We start from the raw sequence: 25,796 nt of genomic DNA on the forward strand, positions 1-25,796 counted from the left end.
GATACTCTTGATCCTTTATCTAGAAAACTTCTGACAGGGAGTCAGGCGGTAGCGCAAGGACCGGCATGAGGATCCTGGTTTGAGCCCCCAGCTCCCCACCTGCAGAGGGGTCATTTCACAGGCAGTGAAGCAGGTCTGTCTTTCTCTCTCCATTTCTCTGTGTCCTATCCAACAATGACGACAACAACAATAATAACTACAAGGGCAACAAAAAGGATTTAAAAAAAAAAAAACTTCTGACATTTAAATGTACTAGCAATTTACAGAAAATCTATACATTGAGACTAGTTGTAGGGGAAATAAACTCACAATAGATTTGCTTAGGGGAAGCTTGTTGGGTTTAGTCTGTGATACAGATAACATCTGAATTTTTAAAAAGTGCCTTAGCAGTACCTTCCCACTGGGAACATAATCAGATGCTTTGACTAGACAATAGTCATAAAATTTTCTTTCACATAAGATGTTGAAAATGAAAAAGATAACGTGTTTGACTAGTTTTAATTATACTGCTTTCATTCTATACATTTGTTAAATTCCTAAAGTATGTGAAAACCATCATTTTTGTTATAGCCTATGATTCTGTGGCCTCAAAGGGTATTCACCCTCCAGTTATTAACATTCTGTTTACTCCTGAGATAGAAAGGGAAAAAGACACCATAGTACTGAAGCTTCCCCACAGTGGAGGTGGAGCATGAACCCAGGCCATGCAAAACAGGCATCCTTGTCTTTATTCTTCAAAGTCATTTGGAAACAAAACCATTTCCTTTTCAAGGGAAGCATCTGGTACAAGTTACACCATGACTGTCTCATGAAATAAACAGGAAAGGATACAAAACTACTGACAGGTATGACAGACTCCATTTCATGAGTTTTATACACACAAAGTAAATCAGCTGTGCTATATAGTTTGTTTCAGATATGTCAGGCAGATTAAAGTTATCAGAGACTAGATATTGGGATTTCAGAAAGGTTACTTTCCTGACAACCAACAGTTCTGAAAAATAGGATATTGGCTTGTTAACTTTTAGTTCTTTCAAGAATACCCGTACTTATTATTTACAACTGTTCAGTGAAAAAACTGATATATGAAATATGCCATTAATAAATGTTAATCTAGAAAAAAAAGGGAAGATACATTTATTCAACAGTCTAGTAACACACTTTGGAACCAAATATATTTAATATGCACCATAATAAAATAAAAGACAGCTGTATGGAGTAATCCGAGAAATAGCTAACACAAGGGCCAGTGTTCTGCAGATGCTGTTTCTGAATGAAATCTCAGCTTGTAGGGGAGTGATCAAGAATGCAAGTCAGTGCCCCCATCTCATGAAAAATAATGCACAGGATGGAAGATTCCTGACTGCAAACTCCACATTATTTTGCACAAATATCAAATACTGTGCAAAATCTATGTAAGTTAGGTGAGCTGTGCCTTTAGGTATTTGATCAAAGTTGTTCTTGGCTGATAAATCTTTTGCCTCCACTCACAATACTTATCAAACAAAAAAAATTTGAGTAAGAATTTGCACTGCTGAAGAGAATTTCAGTCTTAAGACACACACACTTCTTGCTGTATACCTGACTGTGAGAGTTTATTATCTTCGGCTCTTTCATGTCCTGGGGCATGGCAAATAGTTTTTCGTTTGAATAATCGAAGACTCAACCGTAATAATTCATTATCTACTACTGGAGCATTTGTGTAAGCTTGTTTCACAGTGCCCTATGTGGAGAAGACAGAAACATGCTTTAAGAAAAAATTGGAATGAGTATTAAATTAGCTTTACTGAATATTTAAAAGGATAGTTATATAATCCTTAACTTCTTGCTTATAGTAAAATCCCTTCCATAATCAACTAGCTTTTATACTCCATTTCTAATGACAAAACTACACTGCATTCTGCTGAAGAGTATGATTTCTCCTATGTATGTGTTCAAATGTACCTTATGCTATCTCCCCAATTCTAATCCTTGACAACCAATGGTATTTACTGTATGGTTATATTCATTAGACATCTAACAACATTAAGATAATTTCTAGTTTTTGAAGACTATGACTAGGATGAAATATAAATATTTCTAAAAACATTTCTCATTTAAGCATTCGTGTCTAACTCACTGTTCTTAGGCTGGGGTCATGGATTGACCTGCCAGAGCTCCCACCTTCTGTACTCCATAAAGAATTTTGGTCCAGAGGGCTCTGACTCCAATTCCATTAGGACCCAGACAGAGAAGAGGAAAAAGGGGCATTTGGAAGTAGTAACAGATGTAGGTGTGACTGAGAAGACATAGAAATAAGTTTACAGTGGAGAGAATGGGGACACAACTCTGGTGGTGGGAATGGTATGGAATTGTACCCTAATATAAAAAAAAAGAAAAAGCCATTACTTCTCCCTTGATACATGGCTATGCTTACAATGCACTCCTGGGAGCACAAATAAAATAGACCCTACTAACATGCTTAAAAAAAAAAAAAGATCATACTCATGAATAGGTTTTGTATTAACAAATTTTCACCTAGGAGTGGGGTTGATCAGGTAAGTGGAACTACCATTTTGTATTCTCAGCAGCATTAGAGCTTTCTGCTACTATAGTTTCTCACTGCTGTTTTAATGGGTAAAAACATCTGTTCATGTGCTTAGTTGTTGGTACATGGTACAATATATTTCCCTGTGATAAGTGTCTGCAAAACACTCTCACCCCCTTAGGTCCTGCTACTTAAATATTTCCCCCAGTACCTCTGATTCATTTCTCCTTTTATCCCCTCTACCTGGTCATATTTGTGTGGGTCTACTCCATTCCTATCCACACATTATCTTCCACATGTTAACAGACAAGTCAGCATTCTGGTTTTTACTATAAATATCACAATCAGATTGAATTTTTAGCTGTTTAAATCTACAAAACACCTGCTAAAATTTTTTAAAAGAAATATGTTACACCTAGGCCTAGGCGGTGGTGCAGGGGGTTGCTTCACAATTGGTGAAGTAGGTGTCTCTTTCCTCTTCTCTGACCTATCCAACAAGGACAACAAAATGGGAAAAATGGCCTCCAGGAGCAGTGGATTCATTGTGTAGGCACCGAGCCCCAGCGATGAGCCTAGAGGCCAAAAAAAAAAAAAAAAGCCTGGGGGAAAATGTTACACCTATTGGATGAGCTTGGGGAAAATTATATATAGTCTTATATTCACAGCTTAGTACTCAATGACTAAGTTCTGTCCGTGACAATTTTATTCTTCCTTTGCCATCTGTATGACTTTTGTAACAACTTTCTGAATTCATTAGAAAAGTTATCTGCTACCCTTGAATTTCAAGTTTGGGATTTTTAGAGAAAATAACCCATTTCTTTTAATTTGTCAAATTATGTGAGACCTGCTCTTCTTTCATTCCTGATATGTCCCCGTCACCCCATCTGTAGGGTGGTTGCTTCACAAGCAGGTGTCTACCTTTCTCTCCCCTATCTGGCAACAGAAAGGAAAAAATAGCCTCCAGGAGCAGTGGATTCATAGTGTAGGCACTGAGCCCCAGCAATAAATAGCCCTGGAGGCAAAAAGAAAAAAAAAAAAAGACTGTAGACCTCTGTACTAAATCTCACTTAAGACAGTGATAGTAGTATCCTCTTAGTATAATCTATATACCTTACAAATCATTCTATTAAAAATATCAACATATGGGTTTCATTTTTGTAAGGCCTCACTTGTGTCAGTGAATAGTCCTATTTTCCTAAGCCTTTCAACAATATGAATTGATTTTTCTTCTATACTAATCAAAGTTTGCAATGCTTTCTTTGGCTGGATCATTAAAATATATCGCATGCTAATTAGTGTCTTGTATTTATATGGTTCTGAATGAAAATACTACATTATAGAAAATCACTCTTTCTATAAAAAAATTTGATGAGACTGCAAACCAGTCTTGCTCAACTGGAAAATAAATTTCAAGTTTATGCCAAAGACAGTAATAACCTATATCTTTTTTTCTAGATACACAACAGAAAATTTTGCATGCCCATACCACTAGTGGTGTTCTACTCTCTCATCACATACATAATTAAGACACTAGGCTTATCTCTCATAAATTTCCGGTTGTGGAGAAATGAGCACGTGAAGAAAGAAGAGTGAGACTCACAGCATGCCAGTCTGAAGTACTTTTGAGTCAGGTCTTTAAGTGTGCTAGACTTTAAAATGGGAGCCTTTTAATCTTTAGAGGTGAACTCATCCTATCTTCATAATATTCATGGTATTTCTCTTATTTTAGGACCAGTTAGCTCTTTTCTCACATGCTAACTATACTCCTAACATTATTTATATAAATATCCTCACTACCCTGTATTTGGAAAATTTTTCCCTGGGGCTTCAATTTAAATATATTTCTACAATTCTCATTTTCTGAAGATATCTTTCACAAATGACAAGTTATTTCAGAGAAATGAAGAGCTCTGAATAACCATGTTATTTACCTGTACGTCAATACTTTTAAATTATTTTAAACCATACCTTCTCATTTTTAACAAGCTGTTTTCGGATTGCAGAATCCCGTCTGAAGCATAATGCTTTACAACATGGTCCAAGGTTACTAAGAAGGCTTGCTCTTTCTTCTTTCCGTAGTAATGCAGCCATGTTGAGTGCACCCAGCTCATGTTCAAAAAGATTGTCTGCATCTTTGAATAGACATGTATTAAATGACACCAACTGTTAAGACCTTCAATATACAGTTTAGTCCTAGTAATTTCAGAACTCTTTTATATCTTCAAATGCAATGATGTGGACCACTTAATAAGGTAATTACTATGTACTAGACAACCTTAGTTGGAGGTAACTAACTAGGCCAATGTATTTATTTTGCTTAAAAACTGCTCAGAGCATGCAAAGTGGGGTCAATTTACTAAAAATAGACAAAAAGTCTGAATGACAGTATAGGACCAGACAATGACTTAAGAATGAGTGGGATTATGTTAAAGAGTAAATGAGATTAGAGAACTAACATATAGTCAATAGGGTATGTAACATTAAGAAAAGGCGAAGCTCCCAAATTCTCATATCAGAATCATCTAAGTAGCTTTTAAAAATACTGTCAAGGGTCTACCATCAGATAGATGCCTCCATTGATTTTTCTGCCTTTTCAAGGTTTTGTACTGACTAGTTTCAATTAGTTGAGAGGATATTTAAATTTCAATGTACATACAAAATGTTTTTTTAAATATTTGTTTTCCCTTTTGTTGCCCTTTTTTTGTTGTTGTTGTTGTTGGATGGGAAGACAGAAGGGGAGAGAAAGACGGACACCTGCAGACCTGCTTCAACGCCTCTGAAGCGACTCCCCTGCAGGTGGGGGAGCCGGGGGCTCGAACCGGGATCCTTACGCCGGTCCTTGCGCTTGGTGCTATGTGCACTTAACCCACTGTGCTACCGCCCGACTCCCACAATGTGTCTGTTTTAAGACTAAGGAATATATATACTTTTAGTACTGGACTGCAGAAGTAGACCAAATGGAATAAAAGCACAGTCTCAACTATATAAGTAAATATTTACTCAATACTAGTGGGTACTAGAATACTGGTGGGCACTAGACAACAACACAATTAGTTAAATATAGATCAATAGACACTAGTGACATCAGTAATAAAATCCTAATTTTTAGAAAGTTTGTATTCATTCACCCTCAGATATATTGCTGACATAGCAGCAAAAACTGTAGGCAGTCTGACTGGTAATCAACAATCAAACCCCACTTTACAGTGGATAAATCCATGTTTATAATTGAGTCAAACAGGAGTTTGACAATGAAAAGCTATGGTTCACAGGCACATGGGTTTCACTCCATCATTTTATGCTGAACGCCAACCAAGATAAAGTAGTATAAGAGTCCAAGAGTTTAGTTACTTATGACATTAACAGAGATTTAGTGTCTATTGGGACATACTTAAAAGCTTTTACTCACACGACAGATTTTGTTGCTTTCATTTTTTTACCTATTATATTTTCCTGTGAAGAAAGCATTAATAAGCTGCCAAAAGAAAGACTAAATGCCAGACATTAAGACTTTCCTAAAAATCACGAGGCAGTTGTAATCATTCCCCATTTGCAGATCTAACATTAATACACAAACAATAGGTAATAATGGATATATATAAGCTGTGGGTAAACAACTGAGCACGTGCATATTTAAAGATTTGTATTTTAAATAGGAATTTGGACCATGAAAATACAAGTACTGAGTCCTCAAAATAAGAGTTCCTATCCTATACTGTAAGTGCTACATAGAAATAATTCTTTCCAAGGGGCCGGGTGATGGTGCACCTGGTTGAGCGTACATGTTACAGTGGTTGAGGACCCAGGTTCAAGCCCCTGGTCCCCACCTGCAAGGGGTGAAGCAGGGTTCCAGGTATCTCTCTCCCTATCACCCCCTTCCAATAAATAAAAAAAGATAAAAAACTTAAAAAAATAATTCTTTTCAGAAACATCTTATTAAAAATCTTATATAGGTAACGTGGAATGAATCACCTTTGGATTTCTCTGTAAGTCTCTGACATGTTTCTTTGACTTTGCTAAAGAGTTCAGAACCTGCCAACTTTTTAGAAATTCCGATTCTTAGCATAACAGCTCCAGGTGTGAATTTTAAGAGTGCAGCCCCGGGCTCTCGCGGTTCTTTTGGATGCTTTGGCAGAAGACCAGACCAGTCTACGTCGATGACATCTAATGGATCTGGAGAAAGTTCATTAATAATTTTTTCACACAGAATTATATTTCTCTACAACAAGAATGATAAATTACAAAGCATGGAAAGCAAACAAGTATTTTAAACCAAAAAAAAAAAAAGTCAGTTTTAAAATAAAACTCTTTTTTAAAAAACAGTACCACTATTTGGAAAGCCAAAAACTTCTTATAAATAAATGCACAATAAACAGTGTGAGGAATCTCCAATGAAATAACTCCATTTTTTCCTCTAGAGTAAGGGCTGACATTTTGAAAATTTGCTACCAGAATGTTTATGGATTATATCTAGGACTATAGGACATTTACACACAAATTTTACGTTTTTGCCATCAAAGTAATCACTGAGGCTGATGCCTTCATTTTTCCTATCAGTGGTTGAGAGACACCTGCACCATTACTCCACCAATTATGAAGGTTCTGGAGACCGAGGGCTCGAACCTGGGTCCGTTACCACTTAGCCTCTCATATCCTTTTAAAAATAAAAGATTTTGGGAGTCAGGGGGTTAAGTGCAAGGATCCAGGTTCGCACCCGCAGCTCCCCACCTGCAGGGGGGTCGCTTCACAAGTGGTGAAGCAGGTCTGCAGGTGTCTGTCTTTCCCCCTGTCTTCCCCACCTCTCTCCATTTCTCTCTGTTCTTTAAAAAAAAAGATTTCATTATGACTAAGTATCAGACAGTGGTTACTGTATTGGAATACTATAATCACACTGGTAAGAACCAGTTGTGAAAATTAATGTTTTATTTAGAAATACCTGAAACAGATAAAGACATCCAAGTCATACCTTGTAATTAATAGAAACATTATAAAGAAAAAAAAATCTATTGCATATACAAAGACATTCAATATGAAAAAAAATTGTTAATAGCAATTAGACTGAATGGGCAGGGAGGCACATCTCAACAGGGAGAACAGAGGGTGTGCTGCCTGCTAGTGTAGTCTCTAGTATAATCTCTGACAATATACAAAGTGCTATCAATGAATCACTAAATTTAGAATACTGATACACTGAGTTCAAATAACTGCCATCCGGAACACTGTTAGGTAAGCAGTATTTGGTTGAGAAACTATGGGAAGGAAATTTTAGAATTGTGCTACTTTAAGTGAGGCTTTTTCCAACTTATTATTCAAAAGTGAGTGCAAATTTGAAGGTTCATAACAGCCAAAGAGATGAAGCAGCCTAATTGCCTATCAACAGATGACTAGATAAAGAAGTTATGGTTGGTATATTACTCCAAAGTCAAAGACTCTGGGGGAAGAGGGTTCAGTCTGGAACATGATGGCAGAGGAAGTTGAACTGTTATGTAGAAAACTGAGAAATGTTACATATGTACAAACTACTGTATTTTATGGTTGAATGTAAACCGTTAACCCCTCCCTCCCCCCAAAAAAATTATGGAATCCTACTCTACAATCAAAAAAGATATTGTATCCTCTGGGACAAAATGGATGGAACTGGAGATAACACTCAGCAAAGTAAAGAGATGGAAGGCAACTACCAGATGGTTCACTCATATGTGGAATATAGAGATCTGATTTACATGAACTTGCCAAATGAAAAAAAAAATCCAAACAAAACAAGCAAGTAAACTGTCTAAGACTTGTGAGAACCATGGTGATTTATCTTTAATAAGTGGGTGGGTGGGACACAGGACCTTGGTGTGGTGGGTGTAGTATGGAGCTATACTTTATAATCTTACAGTCTCTAACCTATTAATCACAAAAAAGAAAAAAAAAAGTGTACTTTTTCCCCCCCATGTACTTTAACATTCAACCTTAATTAAACAAAGAGAAAATGCGATGTCTCAGCAAGTCTTACAGAATGAAAGGGATTACCTGGCATCTTATCCTCCTCTTGCTGGTCTTCTCTCTTTTCAGCATCACCTGCCAGAATTTCATCTAGTTCATCATCACTGATTGGCTCATATCCTTCTCCAGCACCAGATCCCAGTGAACGTGCATCATCTAGCTTAGATTCTTCATCTCCTGCTAAATAGAAAAAATTTATGTCAAATCAGAGATTGAGGGTATATACATTATAGATTCTGAAAAGCTTTTTTTTTACTAGAAAACTAACATCTCTTATTTAAAAACACTCAAGAATAATATCCAAGAACAGAATATGAGAAATAAGTTACCACTAACATATAGTGACTGTATGCTGTATTAATTTTTAATTAAAGTAAATCCAGAAAAACCCAGTTTTAAAAAGAGTGGTGTTCTGGGTCTTCCCCACATCCCATTAAAAAATAAAGTGGGTGGGGCAGGCGGTGGCACACCAGGTTGAGCACACACATAGTACAGAAGCATAAGAATCCTGGTTCGAGCCCTTGGCTCCTCACCTGCAGGGGAGGTCGCTTCACAAGTGGTGAAGCAGGTCTGCAGGAGTCTGTTCCTCTCTATCTTCCCCATCCCTCTCAATTTCTCCCTGTCCTATCCAAAAAATAGAAAAAGTGGCTGTAGTGGATTCGTAGAGGCAAAAAATAAAATGAATAAAGTGGGCCAGACAGTGAGAATGCCACGCACACATTACCATGTTCAAACACTGGTCCCACCTTCGGCAGCAGTGGAGCAGTGCTATAAGGTTTCTCTCTCCCACACTCTCATTTTTTTCTTTATCAAAAGGGGGGGGGTTGGGGAGAAGCTGTTGTGAGTGGTAGATTTATCATGCAGGCACTGAGCCCCAGTGATAACCCTGGTGGCAATATAATAATTACATAAAAACGTAGTTTAAAAATTACAACAATTTCTTTAGACTCAGTAATTTAAAAATCTTACTAACTTATTAAGAAAATCTATTACTAAAACCTCAGTTTATAACTTTCAGCTTATGGCTTGAAGATTTCTATAGCAGTGAGATAAAAAAAAAGTATAAAACTAACAATTCTGCTAGCTCTCAATTCATCTTCCCAATCCAAAAATTTTTTCTTCAAAGAGCTCGCAGGTTGAGTCCTCACTCCCACCTGCAGGGGGGGAAACTTCATGAGCAGCTAAGTGGGCTCGCAAGTGTCTATCTTTCTCTTATTGTATTTTTATTTATTATTGGATAGCAACAGAGAGGGAAAGAGACAGAGTAGCCCAAATTTCTTGAGGGTTTGAAGATGTCCTATCAGAATAATGGTTTTAAGCACTAATACCAGAACTAAACAGTAACAAGGAAGCAGAATTCTCAGGGGAGTGATTACTATTGTTAACCTATGATGTAAGCAGGTAAGTATACGTGGACCACCTGCACTCATCAGTCACTTCTCAGGTCTATAATAAGTCTTGATGAAAGAATACAAACTAGTCCTTGTCCCTGAGTACAGTATATTGAGAAAATTATGAGCTATAATTATGTGCAGGGATGCTACGAAAGATGGATGAATAAGCTGGCTATATGAAAAAGTGCCTTTAGCAGAGAAAGTTAGAGAGGAAATAATGCTCAGACTGGGAGTTAGAATAAGAAAAACAAAAAAAGATATCAGGCAATAAGAAAAGCAGGCACAAAGAAATCAGAGAAAGAAGTCTATTTAGACAGGGTGAATTATGGAGCATGGAGTGAAGTACTGTGAAGATGGATGGCTGAAGCTGGCTCTGAATATGTAAAAAGGCTGATGTGCACTTCCTGAGCTCCCACTCTGGAATAGGAAGTGCCAGTAGAGTTTCGTATTCAATTTGTCACTAGTGTTACTACTGTTCCATTTATTTGTTCTCAACTGCCATAAAAAACAGGAACCATTCATAGTTACTTGAATTACTCCCTGAAATAAGAAGTCATCACAATATTTACATTTTTTAAGCTCTAAGAAAAGAAGTTATCTCTATTTTCATTTTGGGGTATTTTAAGCAAGTTTAGCTTGACATTACTAATGAGGGAAACACATCTTTTGAAATTTCATTGGACATTTTCTTATAAAGTCTACTCTTCTGGGTGGGTGAGGAGATAGTATAGTGGCTATGCAAAAGACTATCATGCCTCTGGTAATAAAATAAAATAAAAAAAGTCTAGGGGCTGCCTGGGTGGTGGGGTACCTGGTTGAACACACCATGCATGAGGACTTGGGTTCAAGTTCCTGGCCCCCACCTGCAGGAGAAGTTTCACAAGCAGTAAGCCAGTGCTACAGGTCTCTCTCTCTCTTCCCTTTCCTCTCAATTTCTCTGTCCTATCAAAATAAAGTATAATCTACCCTAAACACAATGGAGTCAATATGTGTAACAATGTATGACATTTCAAAAGAAAATGTTTCCTATGAAATCTGCAATAGACAAAAAGGTGTGACACTCACCTTCCACACACTCTATTCTCTCGGTTTTGTTTATATCTTCAAATCCCGAAGCAGATCCTACATCTTTATCCACTCGTTCTTTATCTAACACTGCAGAGTCCCTACAAGTGCTTTCCAGGTCTCTTTCATGTTCACTTTCTAGTTTTGCTTCACTGCGTTTTACAGACTCAATTTGAGAAGAACTCTCAAAAGTTCTGTCTCTGTCCCGGTCCTTTCCTACAGAATCAGAAGTTAATCTCTCTCTTTCTCTGTCAACGTCTCTCCTTTTGTCTCGCTCTCGTTCTCGTAATCTATCTCGGTCCCTATTCCGTGACCAATCCTTATCAGGATCCCGGTCCCATTCCCTCTGCCTTGTGTCTCTCCTTTCTCTTTCCCGCTCTCTGTCATGCTCGTAGCGATCACGTTCTTGAAGTCTATCTCTGCTATCAAATGACCCAGATCTTGAATGGACCTGTCGATCAGACTCGGGGGAGCTTCTTCTTGAACTATGGCTTCTTGAATCCTGGCGATCTAAAATAAATACACATTTCAAAAGTTAATATAAAATACATATAAATGGTTCATTTTAGGGTCCCCTGAAACCTGTAATTTATCTTTTTCAATAATGTGCCCCCCAAGAACCATAAGGAAAATTTTATCTGTCTCAGTTAAACTGTGTAAAAAACATGTCTCCTTGCCTGTTTCTACAATAATCACAAAATAACTTCAAAGGAATAATTACATGAAGTGGTAAGTGCCAGCAGAACTGGTCTTTTCCTACCACCCCACTATTATTTTCTGTGCTCAAAAGAAAAAGCACTGGCTACAGGAAGAAGAGCAAGAAGGCTGAATTCTAGTCACCAACATGGGATTCGAGTACACCAACTCTCCACCAAGATGTCCTGACTGACTGACATCACTGAATGCATCTCTTTGTAGGATTATACTGCTATTAATGAAATAAATAATTTTAGTGGGATCTTTCCTTGAAAAATCAAGGTACATACATTAGTCTGTTTAACATTTACTTTAAAACTACAATTTGCACACAATATTTTACAGCAAGCACGGGCTTTATTACAATTAAACTTTATTACCTGAAGAGGTACTTCGACTGGGCTCTCCACGCTTTAACTGATCGATCCTAGATTTTCTTTCTCCTGTGATTTCCAGGCTTTTTGTTTTTTCTCTATCTCTTGAGCCACTATGGAGTACTCTCTTCCGACCACTCTGGTCATCTCCACTTCGATGGGCAGAGTCATTGGATGGGGAGCGCAGACGGCCAGATGTATGACTGCGATTGCTCCGATTGCTCCCAAGGCTGCTGCTCCTCTTCTGATCCACTGTTTTGCGGTGTGGAGCATCTTCTATAGTAACATGAAGTGCCTCTACTTTTTCCACTCGTGTTCTATGGCATTTCCGGTGTGAGTCTTCACTAGTAAAAGCAGCACTGGGGGCAGTGGTGGAGGTAGAAGAGCTAGAAATGGTGATGCCAGATGTGCTGAAGGTGGTGGCAGCAGTGGAGGCAAGAGTGGAAGCAGCAGCTATAGTAGCGGCAGGAGGAGGAGGTGGAGGAAGAGACGATGGGGAGGGAGTCCTTCCAGGAGTGGCAGTATGCTCTGGTTCTGTCACCTCTGTCCGGTCAGGAACGTCCTCATCAGACCAGTCACTGAATGCTGTGTCCTCTTTCTTCTGAGAGTCCTCTACAGTGCTATCCTTACCATTGGCTATTTCAACCAGTTCCTCTTTGGCTGTTATAGGAGGAGTTCGTGGCCCTCTTTTCTTCTTACTCTGCTGAACTGCTTCTTCATCAGAAATATCAGAATCACCTTTTGACCTTTTACGTTTCTTTTCAACATTTTTCTTCTTCTGTCCTTTTTTGGGTGAAAATACTTGGGCATCTTCAGAGGCTGGCTCATTGTTGCTCTTCTCTATGCCAACATCTTCCTCTTTCTTTTTCTTAATAGGTTTCTTTTGAATTTTTGCTTTTTTCTTTTCATCATGAGCTGCATCAGATGTATCTTGATCTTCAGACGGGCGGTGTCCTATCATGTCTTGAGTGCGAGCTCTTGAGCTTTCTGTGATTTCTATCTGTTCTCTCTGCTTTTCTACAGAGGAGACTTTCTCTTTGAGATCATGCTCTTCATAGCGCCTTGAACTCTCCTTTCTTTCTGGTTTACGATCTTCTTCTTTCCATCTACTCTGTCTGTCTTCTGAAAGGTGTGATGGACTCAGGGAACGAGACTCTTGAGGTCGTACAACCTGGCTCAAGAGTCTATGCTTTTCATCTATATAAAGAGGTAAATGTAATCACACTTTCACCGGATCAACAAACATTGTATGATACATAAAAACAGTAAGCCAACCTCTCATTTTTCATTTTAAAACCTTGAAAATGGCAGTAATTTCAGCAAAATAAAAATAAGGCTCTATTACAAATAGTAACACATGGCAGTGCCATTGGTAACTATTTCTAATACAGATATTGGCCACCTAAGAAAATATTCAGAAGCAGCAGAGTAAGAAAAAAGTATAAATATTCATCATTTCCTACTAATTTTGAATAATGTTCTCATGCTCACAAATGAGCATGATTATAGAGACAAAGAGAACAGGCTGCTTACTTTTATCATCTCCACTGTTGTAGGTGTCACTGTCAGGAGAATGCTCTCGCCGACGCTTGGGTGACTGACGAGGGCTAGGACTCCCTTCATTTCTATAGCGCTTCCTAAATTGAACAAAAACAGATGTAATCTGTTAAAATTCAGGGTTTGTGTGTGGTGGGGAGCTCTTCCTATATATATCGTTATGGGATAGTATATTGTTAGAACTGTATCATGCAAAAAAGTAGTCAGTGGTTTCTTCCCCCCGCCCCCCAACCCTGATCACTGGGGCTTCCCCACCCAGCTAACTTTTTCCAATAGAAAGAGGAAAAGACACCACAGAATCAACGTTCCTGCCAGTGCACTGGGGCTGGGGCTTACCCAACAATTTCTATTTCTCTTCCCATGAATTGTGTGCAACCATGACTTCAGCAACTTACTTCATACATTTAGCAACATTCAACAAATATTTATCCTGGAGTGTGCTGAGCCAGTGTTTTATTTTTAATAACTGAAAAACACTGGCTATAGGGTCCTTAGATTTAATGTAGTTTTCTACCACTGCCAACAGTGCTGCAATAAACACTTCATAGCTATTCTCTTAGATGTGCTCTCCTCTTAAGATTCTCAAGAGCAAATGACAGCATTAAGGACTCTCCCAATCAGATACTACATTCTGTGAACCAGTAATGTGGTGAAAGATGTATTTCTCTACAATCTTTCCAACAAAGGCTGCTTTCCAATTTTCACTGATTTCTGTGTATATTTGTGAACTTAAAATATGTAGCAACACCTCTTCTGTACACATGTACAGTTACTCAATTGCAAATTGCCAGATTTAAAAACTACAAGGGGGTAACATGCAGTAATCAATTACTAATGAACCCTGTATTAAAAGTTATTCATTAATTTATATTTTTATAAGATAAAAATTAGCTATATTGGGAAGCCAATGAGTAAACTAAGTATTGGCCATAAAGTCTAAAAAAACATCAATACAACTAACTTACAGCCATAATTTACCTACTATATAACCTGTCAGGTTCCTAGAAGTCACTGAACTTTAGTATTCGCATTTTGTGTTGGATTCCTGTTAAAAACAAGGGTCCATCTGCATATCAGATGTAAAACTAGTAGGGTCATGGGCCCTTTGGAATATAACTAAAATAGGCCTACTACTAGCTAGCTATCTTCAAAACAGAGACCTCAAATCTCTATCTGCAATATTTCAGCCTTTAGGTTCATGATCAGTCAACAATTTGTTTGGCTCTTTATGTTAACTATTTTTTCAGCTACCAGGTTCCAGATGCTACCATGATGCCAACCAGACTTCCCAGGGCAGACAACCTCACCAGTGTGTCCTGGAGCCCCGCTTCCCTAGAGCTCTGCCCCACTAGGGAAAGAGAGAGACAGGCTGGGAGTATGGATGGACTTGCCAACGCTCGTGTTCAGTGGAGAAGCAATTACAGAAGTCAGACCTTCCACCTTCTGCACCCCATAATGACCTTGGGTCCATACTCCCAGAGGGATAAAGAATAGGAAAGCTATCAGGGGAGGGGATGGGATACAGAGTTCTGGTGGTGGGAATCGTGTGGAGTTGTACCCCTCTTATCCTATGTTTTTTTGTCATATATATATGGCACCAAAGCAAGTCCACAGGAGCTGAATATGGCAGTGTGTCATCAAAAATGGCACAGTAAACAAAAATAATTATATCCCTGGATACAGAAAACAGCTATTTTTTTTCCTAGATTCAAAATTCAAAAGATTTTAAACACCAAACATAAGAGAAAAAAAATTGGATTGCAAGAAAAAAAGAGGAAATACAACAGGTTATTAGTGGCGCACTGAATGATGACATCTTAAAAGAACTGATCCACAATCACTCTTACTTTGATTTTCGCTCGTCATGTCCATCTCTTGGATTCCTGTCGTCTCGAGTATCTTCTCGCTTTTCTCTTCGGTCATCTCGTCCTTTGTCTTTGTCTTCCCAGTCCCTTTGACGCTCTCTTTCTTTATCCCTTTCTCTTGCTCTTTCTCTTTCCCGTTCTCGTTCCCGTTCCCGATCTCGCTCTCTCTCCCTCTCCCTTTCCCTCTCTTCTCTCTCACGCTCCCGTTCTTTTTCCCTTTCTCGCTCCCTCTCTCTTTCCCTCTCTCGATCATGGTCACGATCTCTCTCTCGCTCACGGTCTCTTTCCTTCTCTCTTTCTCTCTCTCGTTCCCTGGCACGCTCTCTTTCTAGTTCTCTTTCTTTCTCTCTTTCCCGCTCCCGCTCCCGCTCCCTCTCTCGTTCCCGCTCTCGGTCTCGTTCTCGCTCCCGCTCCCGATCTCTTTCTCTTGCCCTTTCATCTCTTCTATCATCCACTCTGTCTACTCTTCGTTCCTCTCTTCTTTCATCACGCTCAAGCTCGTCATTCCTTCCCTGATGTCGAACTGGTGAGCTTGGTCTTTGATCTACAATGAAAATCAAGTTTTGTCAGTGATTAATTTGACATATAATCTACTGGCAAGAAAAAATGGCAAATCTTAAATTTTATTTGTGTATAGGGTCATATTGTCAACAAGTATCAATCAAGTACAATTTTACTTTTAATTTAATCGTCCCAATAATCACCCTTAGACATTTAAAAATCCTTTTAATGATAATTTGTATATGCCCTGTTTTCTGTTCCCCATCAATTCCCCCCCACCGCCCGCTGATCCACCTTTGATCTTTCTCTGCATGCTCCCTACCCTACCTCCAGCCCACTGCTCCAACCCCACTTTCTGCCATCTCTACCCTTCACCTCTGATCTTCTCTGTCCCCCCAGCAGGACCTGAGAACACTGGTGGCAAAGGATAGGGGCAGCAGGAGGTGTAGAACATAGCAGCTGAAGGAAAAAAAAAATTTCCCTCGTGAGTCACGCCTCTAATTTCAGGCCAAAATATATACACATCAAAGTGCAACTACTATGTGAGGAAAATATAGCAGAACAAAACATCTGTCAGTATTTGTTGGGGCAATGTCACTCCATCATAAACTAGAATATTATGGATGTTTAACAATCTTGTAATAATAAAATAAAAAACTAGATGTTTAGCAATCTTGTAATAATAAAATAAAAAAGGTGTCACATTAGTGATAAATATTTGTCATTACTAATAAATTCTTATTTGATTATATGATTCACTGTTCAGATGGAAGTCTGTGTTCCTAAAATGTCGATATTCTCATCACATTATCTTGTCTGTGTAGACATATTTCCCCAATATGAACACTGGGGAAATGAATGTACACTACATAGGAGAGCAGGAAACTAGCCTGAGATTAAAAAACAGTTTAAGAAGATGACAGAAACCTTTCCATGAGCATTTTAAAAAGCAGCTCACTGTGGCAGGCTCTAGGCTACTGTAGTGCTTTTTCTTTTGCTTGTCAGTGTTAACAGGCATGATGTCACTGCTCCAGGTCAACTTTTTCAGACAAACACACCATGGCACCAAAGCTTCCCTGCTGCTATACTACTTCTGGTGTGGTGTGCTGGGGATTCAAGCCTGAGTAGTGTGTATGGCAAGGCAGACACTCTGCCAGTGAAGTATCTCACTGGCCCAGGGCTTGTATTTTCTCATACAGTATAATATAGCTGGTTATAAAGGACATATTGCAGAAGGTCACAAGGTGTTTTTAAGTAGAATCCCCAATATTAAGCAAAAAAGTTTAAAGATACTTCTATGGAAGGGTTAAATATAGTGATTAGAAATTTCCTTCCTATTACAGATGTAAAAGATAAAAGTAATCCATATTTATTTTTCAGAGGTTATAAACAAGATTTAAGTTCACAAGCTATTTTGTTGGTCCATATTCATTGAATTTTAAAGCTAAGATAAAACTTTGCCCATTCTTTTTCTTCTTAAAAATCACTGATAGAAGTTGACTTTCCAAAGTCACAGAGATGAGGGAACCATCAAGTCTAGGAGTCACCTCCTTTAAACCCTTTTATTTTTGCTGAAACCAACTTAACTTTGTGTTACAGTTTTGGATTCCTAGAATACTACTCCCAAATTGTGGTAGTGGGTCAACCCTGGGTCCTCACACATAGTGTGTTCTCTACTGGTAAGCTATCTCCCAGCCCAGTCACTTTAATATTTCTAAGCTACCTTTTGCCTTTATCATTCCCCATGTGTTCTTCAAAGATGTACTTCTCTTTGATTTCCTTAATAAATGACACACCTATTCAGTGAAGCTGAAAACCTATGCATCATAGAATTTACTTTAAAAAGTATCTTCATTCCATTCTCTCTCCCTACTCCTGTATCTAATATTAACTCAGACTCTGATCAGCTCTCTTAAGAGGTCTCTCTATCTGTAGTCTGACTGGTAATGATTCCACTTATACATTTTTGATGAGAACGTATCTTCCAGCTGCTTAAAAGCAGAACCTTGTAGGCAGTGAAAAGGTAATCAAATCTGAAAAGCTGAGCCCAATTTATTTAGTCTGGTCTATAGTTTTCTGGCTTATCACTTTACCCAACTTCTTCCTTTTCCCACCACTTACAACATACCTCTACTTTAACCTCATACTACTCTATTACTCCAGAGCATGTTTCTTTTAATCTACACATTGTTTCCTTTCCCTGCAAAGTGTTTCTTCCACCCTTTTTTGCACCAGGGTTATCACTGGGGCTCCATGCCTGCACAAAGAATCCACCGCTCCCGGCAGCCATTTTTTTTCTCTTCCTATTTTTATTTAACTGAACAGAGAAATAGAGGGGGGAGACAAAGACCTGCTTCACCTTTCATGAAGTGATCCCCTTGCAGGTGGGTCTTTGTGCATGGTGATATGTGCGCTTAACCAGGTACACCACTGCCCACCCAGCCTCCTCTTCCATCCTTCACTATAACAAATCCATTTATCCTTCAAAATCATAATTCAAATGTCTTTTCAGGATTCTTAGTTGGTCTTTTGCCTTCTCACAGAACTTTATATAGTAGTATTATTTATCACAATTTAGTTTTTATCTATACCTTAATGTGCTTAATGTTAAAAATAATGACCCTGGGTCCATACTCCCAGAGAGATAAAAAACAGGAAAGCTATTGAAAGGGAATGGGATACAGAATTCTGGTGGTGGGAATTGTGTGGAGTTGTACCCCTCTTATACTATGGTTTTTGTCAGTGTTTCCCTTTTAGAAATAAAATTTTTTAAAAATCAGATATTTAAAAGAGTATTTAAATTCCTAAGCACAAAATGCCTGACCACATCTGTACTCTCGATGTCTATTCATCTCTGCAGTTCAAAACACTCTAGTCACATCAGTCTTCTTTCAAAATTAAGAATTAGCTTACACTAGGGACGGGCAGAAACTCCCTTCTACATGGAATGTTTTTTTTTTTTTTTACCACCAATCTTTCCAAAGCTAGTTTCCTGTTTTGCATTATTGCTGCTCTCATAAACATCAGCTCATTTTTTTTTTCTTCCATACACACCATCTAATGTTGGCTATTCTCTTATCTTGTATTTTTGTCTTGGTCCCTTGGCTCAGTATTTTTTTTTTTGGGGGGGTTACCTGTCCTCTCAAGTTCTATAAGCACAAAAACTACTACACTCCCCAAACCTTGCAAAGTATACAAATACATACTCAATATACATTTATAGAATTACTGGCCTCAAAAAATGTAGCTGTCTCTCATTTTCAGGAGAAAAGAAAAGAAACAAAGGCAGCTAGAAGTGTTGCCCTGAGCTACAGCAATAACACTGGTGATAAAAAAGAAGTCTGCTAGTGTAAGTACTTATTCCCCTGCAAGACTCACTACTTCCAGCAAACTTTCTCCCCCCAACCCCCAAAAAAGGATGAGACAGAGAGGGAGCCAGAAAATAAGATTCAAGTATTATATCTTGTCTGGAAGGAGAATAGTATGTTCCTCCAAACAACCCCCAGTCCTGTTCTTATTCTTCTTGGGCAGCCTTATTATGACTGTTGATCATAGGTAGTGAATGAACAGTTAGGTGACCCAGATTAGAAATTTCAAGTACAGCTTGAAACAGAATGGCTGGAATGGTATCCAAGCATCAGCACTCTTTAAAGGAGTAGGAAGCATTTGGTTTAAGTGAGACATGCCAGAGCATTCCAGTCCTTAAATCTGTTGCTAAGTATATAAAGATAGCTTAGTCACTTACAAATTTTCTTGTAAACCCAGGAAGACTGCAAGAGTAAATACAGTAGTTTTAGATATGCCAACAAGGAATATCTTAAAAGATATAAGAAAAAGTACATTGGTAACTGGTTCTTTATATATATAAAAAAAAAATTCATCCAGTCAACGTGGATATTGGTATTGTTTGACAAACCTCTTTCTCTGTTGTCACGACGGTCTCTCTCTCCATGTCTTCTCTCAAAGGAAGAATCTCTTGCTTGATCTCGGCTGTCTCTTTCAGGATATCTGTCTCTTTCAGAATAGCTACTTCGAGTTTCCCAACTGTCGTGATAGTTGCTAGTACTATTGTGGCTGTCAATTTGAGAACTTCTTGTACTTCGGCTTCCTGACAAAGAATATTTACACAAATATTTAATATATACACTTTATCCAGTAAATTTCAACACTGAGTCAATCTTTCCTCCTCCAAAACACTTCACTCCTGTGAGAATGTCATAAACTCAGAGATAGCTTTGAAGGTAAATTAAATTAAATTAAAAGGAAAGACTACAATAACTATTCACGTCAAGGCCTGGTTTCACCATACTGGACCACTTCTTCATTCAGCCAGAGACAGGGAGGAGTGAGAGAGATTCACAGCAAAGCAGCTTCCTCCAAGAATCACTATGCTCCCATATAATAACGGGGCTTGAACCTGGGTTAAGTCAGGTATGTACCCTATAGGGCAAGCTATTTTCTGCCCCATAGCTTTGTTTGTAACAGCCCCAAACTACAAAGTACACAAATATCTGATGAACAGTCTGTGCATATTCAAATCATGAACTACTGAAACATGGAACTTTGACATGTGCATCAACCTGAAGAATTTCCAGGAAATTTTAGTAATGAAATGGTCAATCTTAAAATTAAAAAAAAATTTATTGTAATGACAGACATCCAAGAACAAGATATAATCCTTATATCCCCTTTTTCTAGTGGAATCTACAATTTCACAAAGGACTGCTTCATTTTTTCTAAACCTTTCCTTTGCAGTTTCTTTGAATTCACTAAATGTGGTGACTGTATCTTCAAGCACAGATACTCTCTCAATTGTGATTTAGTCTGCTACCATGTACAAGGACCCAGGTTCAAGCCACTGGCACCCATCTACAAATAGGAAGCTTTACAAGCAGCAGAGCAGGGAACAGGTTGCAGGTATCTCTCTTCCCCTCTCATAATTTTTTTTTTTTTAAAGGCTGTCAGCAGCAGTGGATTCATTATCCAAGTAGGAATACGGTCAGGGTAGAAAGGAAACTTCTCACTGTATGTCCTCCTGTACCTTTGAACCATGTTTTGAACACATAAAAAAATAAATTTTATGGGGGCCAGGCAGTAGCGCAACAAGGTTAAGTGCATACAGCACAAAGTGCAAGGACCAGCGTAAGGATCCTGGTTCAAGCCCCTGGCTTCCCTGCAGGAGGGTCATTTCACTAGTCATTTCTCAACAACAGCAATAACAATAACAAGGGCAACAAAATGTAAAAAATGGCCTCCAGGAGCAGTGGATTCATAGTACAGGTACCAAGCCCTAGCGATAACCCTGGAGGCCAAAAAAAAAAAAAAAAAGGCAAGATCCTGATGTGATGGTTTGAAACAAGCATAAATACAAGAGAATACACAAATCACTCACTCCTAATATAATTCTGAAAGCTCACTATATTGATCCCACTTTGATGATTTTATTAAACAGTACCTTTTGGAACTTTCTTTTCGGTGGCCTGGGAGGTAGAGCAGCAGAAACAGTACTGAACTCACAAGCACGAGGTCTTGACAAGTTCAATGCCTGGTACAGCTCATACCAGAGTCTGTTTCTTTCTCACCCTCACAGTAAGAAATATTCTTTTTAAAAAGGATACACACACACAGACACACACACAAATATATTAAAACGTTGCTCAGCTCTGACGTGGTAGTGCTGGGGAATGAACTTGGGGATTCAGGCATGTAAGCCTGTGTTTTAACATGTGAATACCTCCCCTGCCCTAGATATTTCCTTCTGACAGCCATTTTTTCAGTGTTCCATATTAATCAAGATGGTAGGAATGACTGGGTATCATTTTGCAACTAGGAATTTAGATCAGTCTTTGTATGTCTTGCCATTATAGCTAGGAATTCCTATTTGGAATTTATAGGGAAAATCACACTTCCAATTAATTAAAATTGACTTGAAAAATGATGATAATGAAGGTAAGAATATATTTAGAAAAGAAACTTAAGGAAATTTAATTTTACCTACATGAGTATACAAAAGAGATGGTTCACTAGCAAGTCAAACTCCTTACCTTTCTCAGGTAACTCTGGACCTCTCCCTCTACTTCGGCCGATCCGGTCATTCCTCATTTCACTCCGAGATTCATTTCGGGAATCACTCCTTATTTCAGTACGAGAGCTTTCTTCTCTCAGATGGTTTCTGCCATAACTTCGAGAATCTTCCTGGTAAGAATCATCCTTTCGATGAGTATCTCGATTTTCACGTTCCCTGTAGTCATGGACATCACGAGTAGACCGGGAATCTCTGGGATCACGGCTCTCTTTGTTATCTCTGCTATAGTCTCTCATTTCCCTGGAATCCCGAATGTCTCTGGATTCTCTTAATTCCCTTCGGTCCCTCGTATCTCTGGTGTCTCTCCGATCCCGACCATCTCGAGGTTCTCTGTCATCTCTGTGGTCTCTAGAAGAGCTCTGGTCCTGCTCATACTCTCGTTCTTCTCTTGTGTCCTTTTCTCTGTCTCTTTTGCCCCTAGTCTCTGTAATGCAGTTTTAGAAACAATTTAATTTTTTCACAACCATCTTCAAGCTATTAGTCATTAACATGTGACACCTGACAAGACAGAATTGAAACATGATTCCCTCCTGTCCTAATATAGTTCTAGATCTTAAATGACTGAAAAAATAAGTTGATAGCTTATCATTGATGATGGCTTACTATTTAAAAACCACTTTTCAATAGAGCCCCATGATGAAGTTATTTTATTATTATTGCTTTAATTTTATGTTTGCTTGTCTGTTAATTTATTCATTTGTTTCTGACTGCCACCAGTTACTGGCTATCTCTAACCAATAAAGATAATAAATTAAAAAATATTTTTCTTAAAATAAATAAATAAATATGGGGGTCAGGTGGTAGTACAGCAGGTTAAGTGCACGTGGCACGAAGCGTAAGGACTGGCCTAAGGATCCTGGTTGGAGCCCCTTGCTCCCCACTTGCAGGGAAGTCACTTCACAGGCGGTGAAACGGGTCTGCAGGTGTCTATCTTTCTCTCCCCATCGTTCTTCCCCTCCTCTCTCCATTTCTTTCTGTCCTATCCAACAACGAATGACATCAACAGCAACGATAATTACCACAACTAGGCTACAACAAGGGCAACAAAAGGGGGAAAAATGGCCTCCAGGAGCAGTGAATTCATGCTGCAGGCACTGAGCCCCAGCAATAGCCCTGGAGGCAATAAATAAGTAAGTAAGTAAATAAATAAATAAATAGCCTGAGAAACAGCTCACTAGGTAAAGTGCATGCTTTGCCATACAAACAGTTCAGTTCTGACACAAGGCATCGCATGGGGGTTGCTATGGCATCAGAGGAAGCTCTAGTTCTATGCTGCCTCTCCCTCCTTTTCTCAGTGAAAACTGTGGACCAGGGTAAGGAAATCATGCATGAATATGGCTGTTTGGCTAAAAATAATACATGAACCTTAAAAAAAAAAGGGGGGGGGGAGTTGGGTGGTAGCACAGCAGGTTAAGCGCATGTGGCTTGAAGCGCAAGGACCAGCGGAAGGATCCCAATTTGAGCCCCCAGCTCCCCACCTGCAGGGGAGTCGCTTCACACGGTGAAGCAGGTCTGCAGGTGTCTATCATTCTCTCCCCATCTTCCCCTCCTCACTCCATTTCTCTCCTATCTAACAATGATGACATCAATAACAACAATAACTACAACAACAATAAAAAAACAAGGGTAACAAAAGGGAAAATAAATAACTATAAAAAATTAAAAAAACAAAACAAAACAAGGCAAATCACAGCTCATACCTTCCCTCCTTTCATGACGCCGATCATGAGACTGTGAGGTTCGTTCATGGTCATGTCTTCCTTTCTCTCGCATTGGAGAACGATGTCTGGGGGGACTTTGCTTTCTTGGAGAAGACAGAGAATGTGAAGGATATGGAGAAGCAGAGCGTCGTAAAGGTGGAGTTACTGTCCTCTGATAAGATGGTGAAGGAGTTCTTTTGCGGCGAGGAGAAGGAGAATGTCTTTGAATAGAGGATCCTGATTGTGAGGATGATGAGTGGTGTCTAGAAGATATAGGAGAATGATGCTGTCCTGCTGGCGAAGTAGACCTATACGGAAAACAATGATACACGATTTGTTAAAGCATCTTCATTTCTAGCCAAAGGAGAAATCTTTAAAAATAAGTAACAACGACAAAAATGTGAAAGTTACAGTTAAAAGTGAATAATCATTCTAGGATAAATTCTAATTCATAATGCTATGAAATCATGAAAAATCTGATTATTAAAGATTTCACTGACTTTCAGTTCAGCTTGGGGCAACAGTTCTAGATGAGAAATGTACTGCCTTCCTCACAAGTTTTGGCTGTTAGGTTAATTTTCTAGGTACTGTTCTTCTGAGCACTGATGATCTACCCTCCCTTAAAATACTGATTCTGGATAGAAGTAGATAGCATAATGGTTATGCAAACTGACTCTCATGCCTGAGGCTCGAAAGTCCCAGGTTCAATCCCCTGCACCACCATAACCATTACCAGAGCTGAGCAGTGCTCTGGTAATTTAAAAAAAAAAAACAACTGGTTCTAGGCGGGCGGTAGCACAGTGGGTTAAGCACACATGGCTCAAAGCACAAGGAACGGCGTAAGAATCCTGGTTCAAGCCCCCGGCTCCCCCACCTAAAGGGGAGTCACTTCACAGGTGTCTATCTTTCTCTTCCCCTCTATCTTCCCCTCCTCTCTCCATTTCTCTCTGTCCTATCTAACAACAACGACATCAATAACAACAATAATAACTACAACAACAATGAAAAACAAGGGCAACAAAAGGGAAAATAAATATAAAAAAAATACTGGCTCTAGGGTGGGGGAGATAGCATAATGGTTATGCAAACAGGCTCTCATACCTGAGGCTCCAAAAGTCCCAGGTTCAATCCCCTGCACCACCATATACCAGAGCTGAGCAGTGCTCTGGTGTTTCTCTCACACTCTCTCTCTGCATTTCTATCAACAATAAAATAAATAAAATAAAAAGAGAAAGTGGAACTTTAAAAAAAAATACTGGTTCTAAACACTTCAAGGTGGGGGTGGGAGGAACCTACAGAGAAAACTTAACTAATAAAATCTAAATAGAAAAGGCAGCTGTGAGTGTACCTGTAATTCAAGCCTGTGGGGAAAAAAAGGAAAGCAGTTTGTAAACAGTCTGCACTGTCCACATGCTGCCTGTATGTGTAGCATGAGCGCCGTAGGCATGCATGACATTATGGATTAGCAGCTTCCCCAGGCTAAATGTTAATTAGAGAGAAAATAGGAGACACTACAGCAGTGCTTCACTATTCATGGAACAACCTGGTTCTGTCCACGGTGCTCCTACATCATGATGGGGCTCAAACCCAGGACCTCACACAAGTTCAGGCACCTGCTCTGTTGGGGAGTAAGCTACTGGCCCTCTGGCTTCACATGTATGACAGGGAAAGAGAGTTTGGGTTAATGAAATAACACACTGTCTATTCTGTCTTTCTCTCAATAACTTGCCTATATTCCTGAACAGCAAAAGTAAAATTTAGTAAGGTCTGGTTTAACTCTACTCTTCTTTCATTGCTATCATTACCAAACTGTAATGTTATAAAACACATATGAATTATTCCTACAACATGTTTTGTCCTAGATCTAGTTTACAATGAATACACAAAATATGTGCTTAGTGAGCTAGAATACACATTTGTACATTAACTAAAAAGATATTTCATACATAAATAACTACATCCAGATATCACACACCCAGGTAAGTGCCATACCCATCCTAAGTGCAGTTTCACTTTCAAGAGTTATATGTTGTTTTAAAAA

At 38.8% G+C, this 25,796-nt stretch overlaps 1 protein-coding gene across 7 annotated transcripts in view; it reads right to left on the reverse strand.

Moving 5' to 3' along the window:
• Positions 1-709: 709 nt before the first annotated feature.
• Positions 710-25,796, reverse strand: part of ZC3H13 (zinc finger CCCH-type containing 13) — a 97,651-nt gene continuing 72,564 nt past the window's right edge. For 5 of the 7 annotated variants that reach the window (XM_060194821.1, XM_060194820.1, XM_060194827.1 and 2 more), the window contains 12 exons: positions 23,756-24,063; positions 22,015-22,479; positions 19,887-20,078; positions 16,346-16,429; positions 15,452-16,013; positions 13,581-13,684; positions 12,054-13,244; positions 10,978-11,487; positions 8,546-8,695; positions 6,500-6,700; positions 4,496-4,659; positions 710-1,723 (listed from right to left, as the gene is read on the reverse strand). In XM_060194821.1, coding sequence (XP_060050804.1) covers positions 1,553-1,723; positions 4,496-4,659; positions 6,500-6,700; positions 8,546-8,695; positions 10,978-11,487; positions 12,054-13,244; positions 13,581-13,684; positions 15,452-16,013; positions 16,346-16,429; positions 19,887-20,078; positions 22,015-22,479; positions 23,756-24,063 — 4,102 coding nt within the window. In that variant the 3' untranslated portion in view covers positions 710-1,552. The remainder of the gene's footprint in view (positions 1,724-4,495; positions 4,660-6,499; positions 6,701-8,545; positions 8,696-10,977; positions 11,488-12,053; positions 13,245-13,580; positions 13,685-15,451; positions 16,014-16,345; positions 16,430-19,886; positions 20,079-22,014; positions 22,480-23,755; positions 24,064-25,796) is intronic. The other 2 variants (XM_060194822.1, XM_060194824.1) reach the window with 2 other exon arrangements.

The sequence above is a fragment of the Erinaceus europaeus genome, chromosome 7 (assembly GCF_950295315.1).
Source record: "Erinaceus europaeus chromosome 7, mEriEur2.1, whole genome shotgun sequence".
NCBI lineage: Eukaryota > Metazoa > Chordata > Mammalia > Eulipotyphla > Erinaceidae > Erinaceus > Erinaceus europaeus.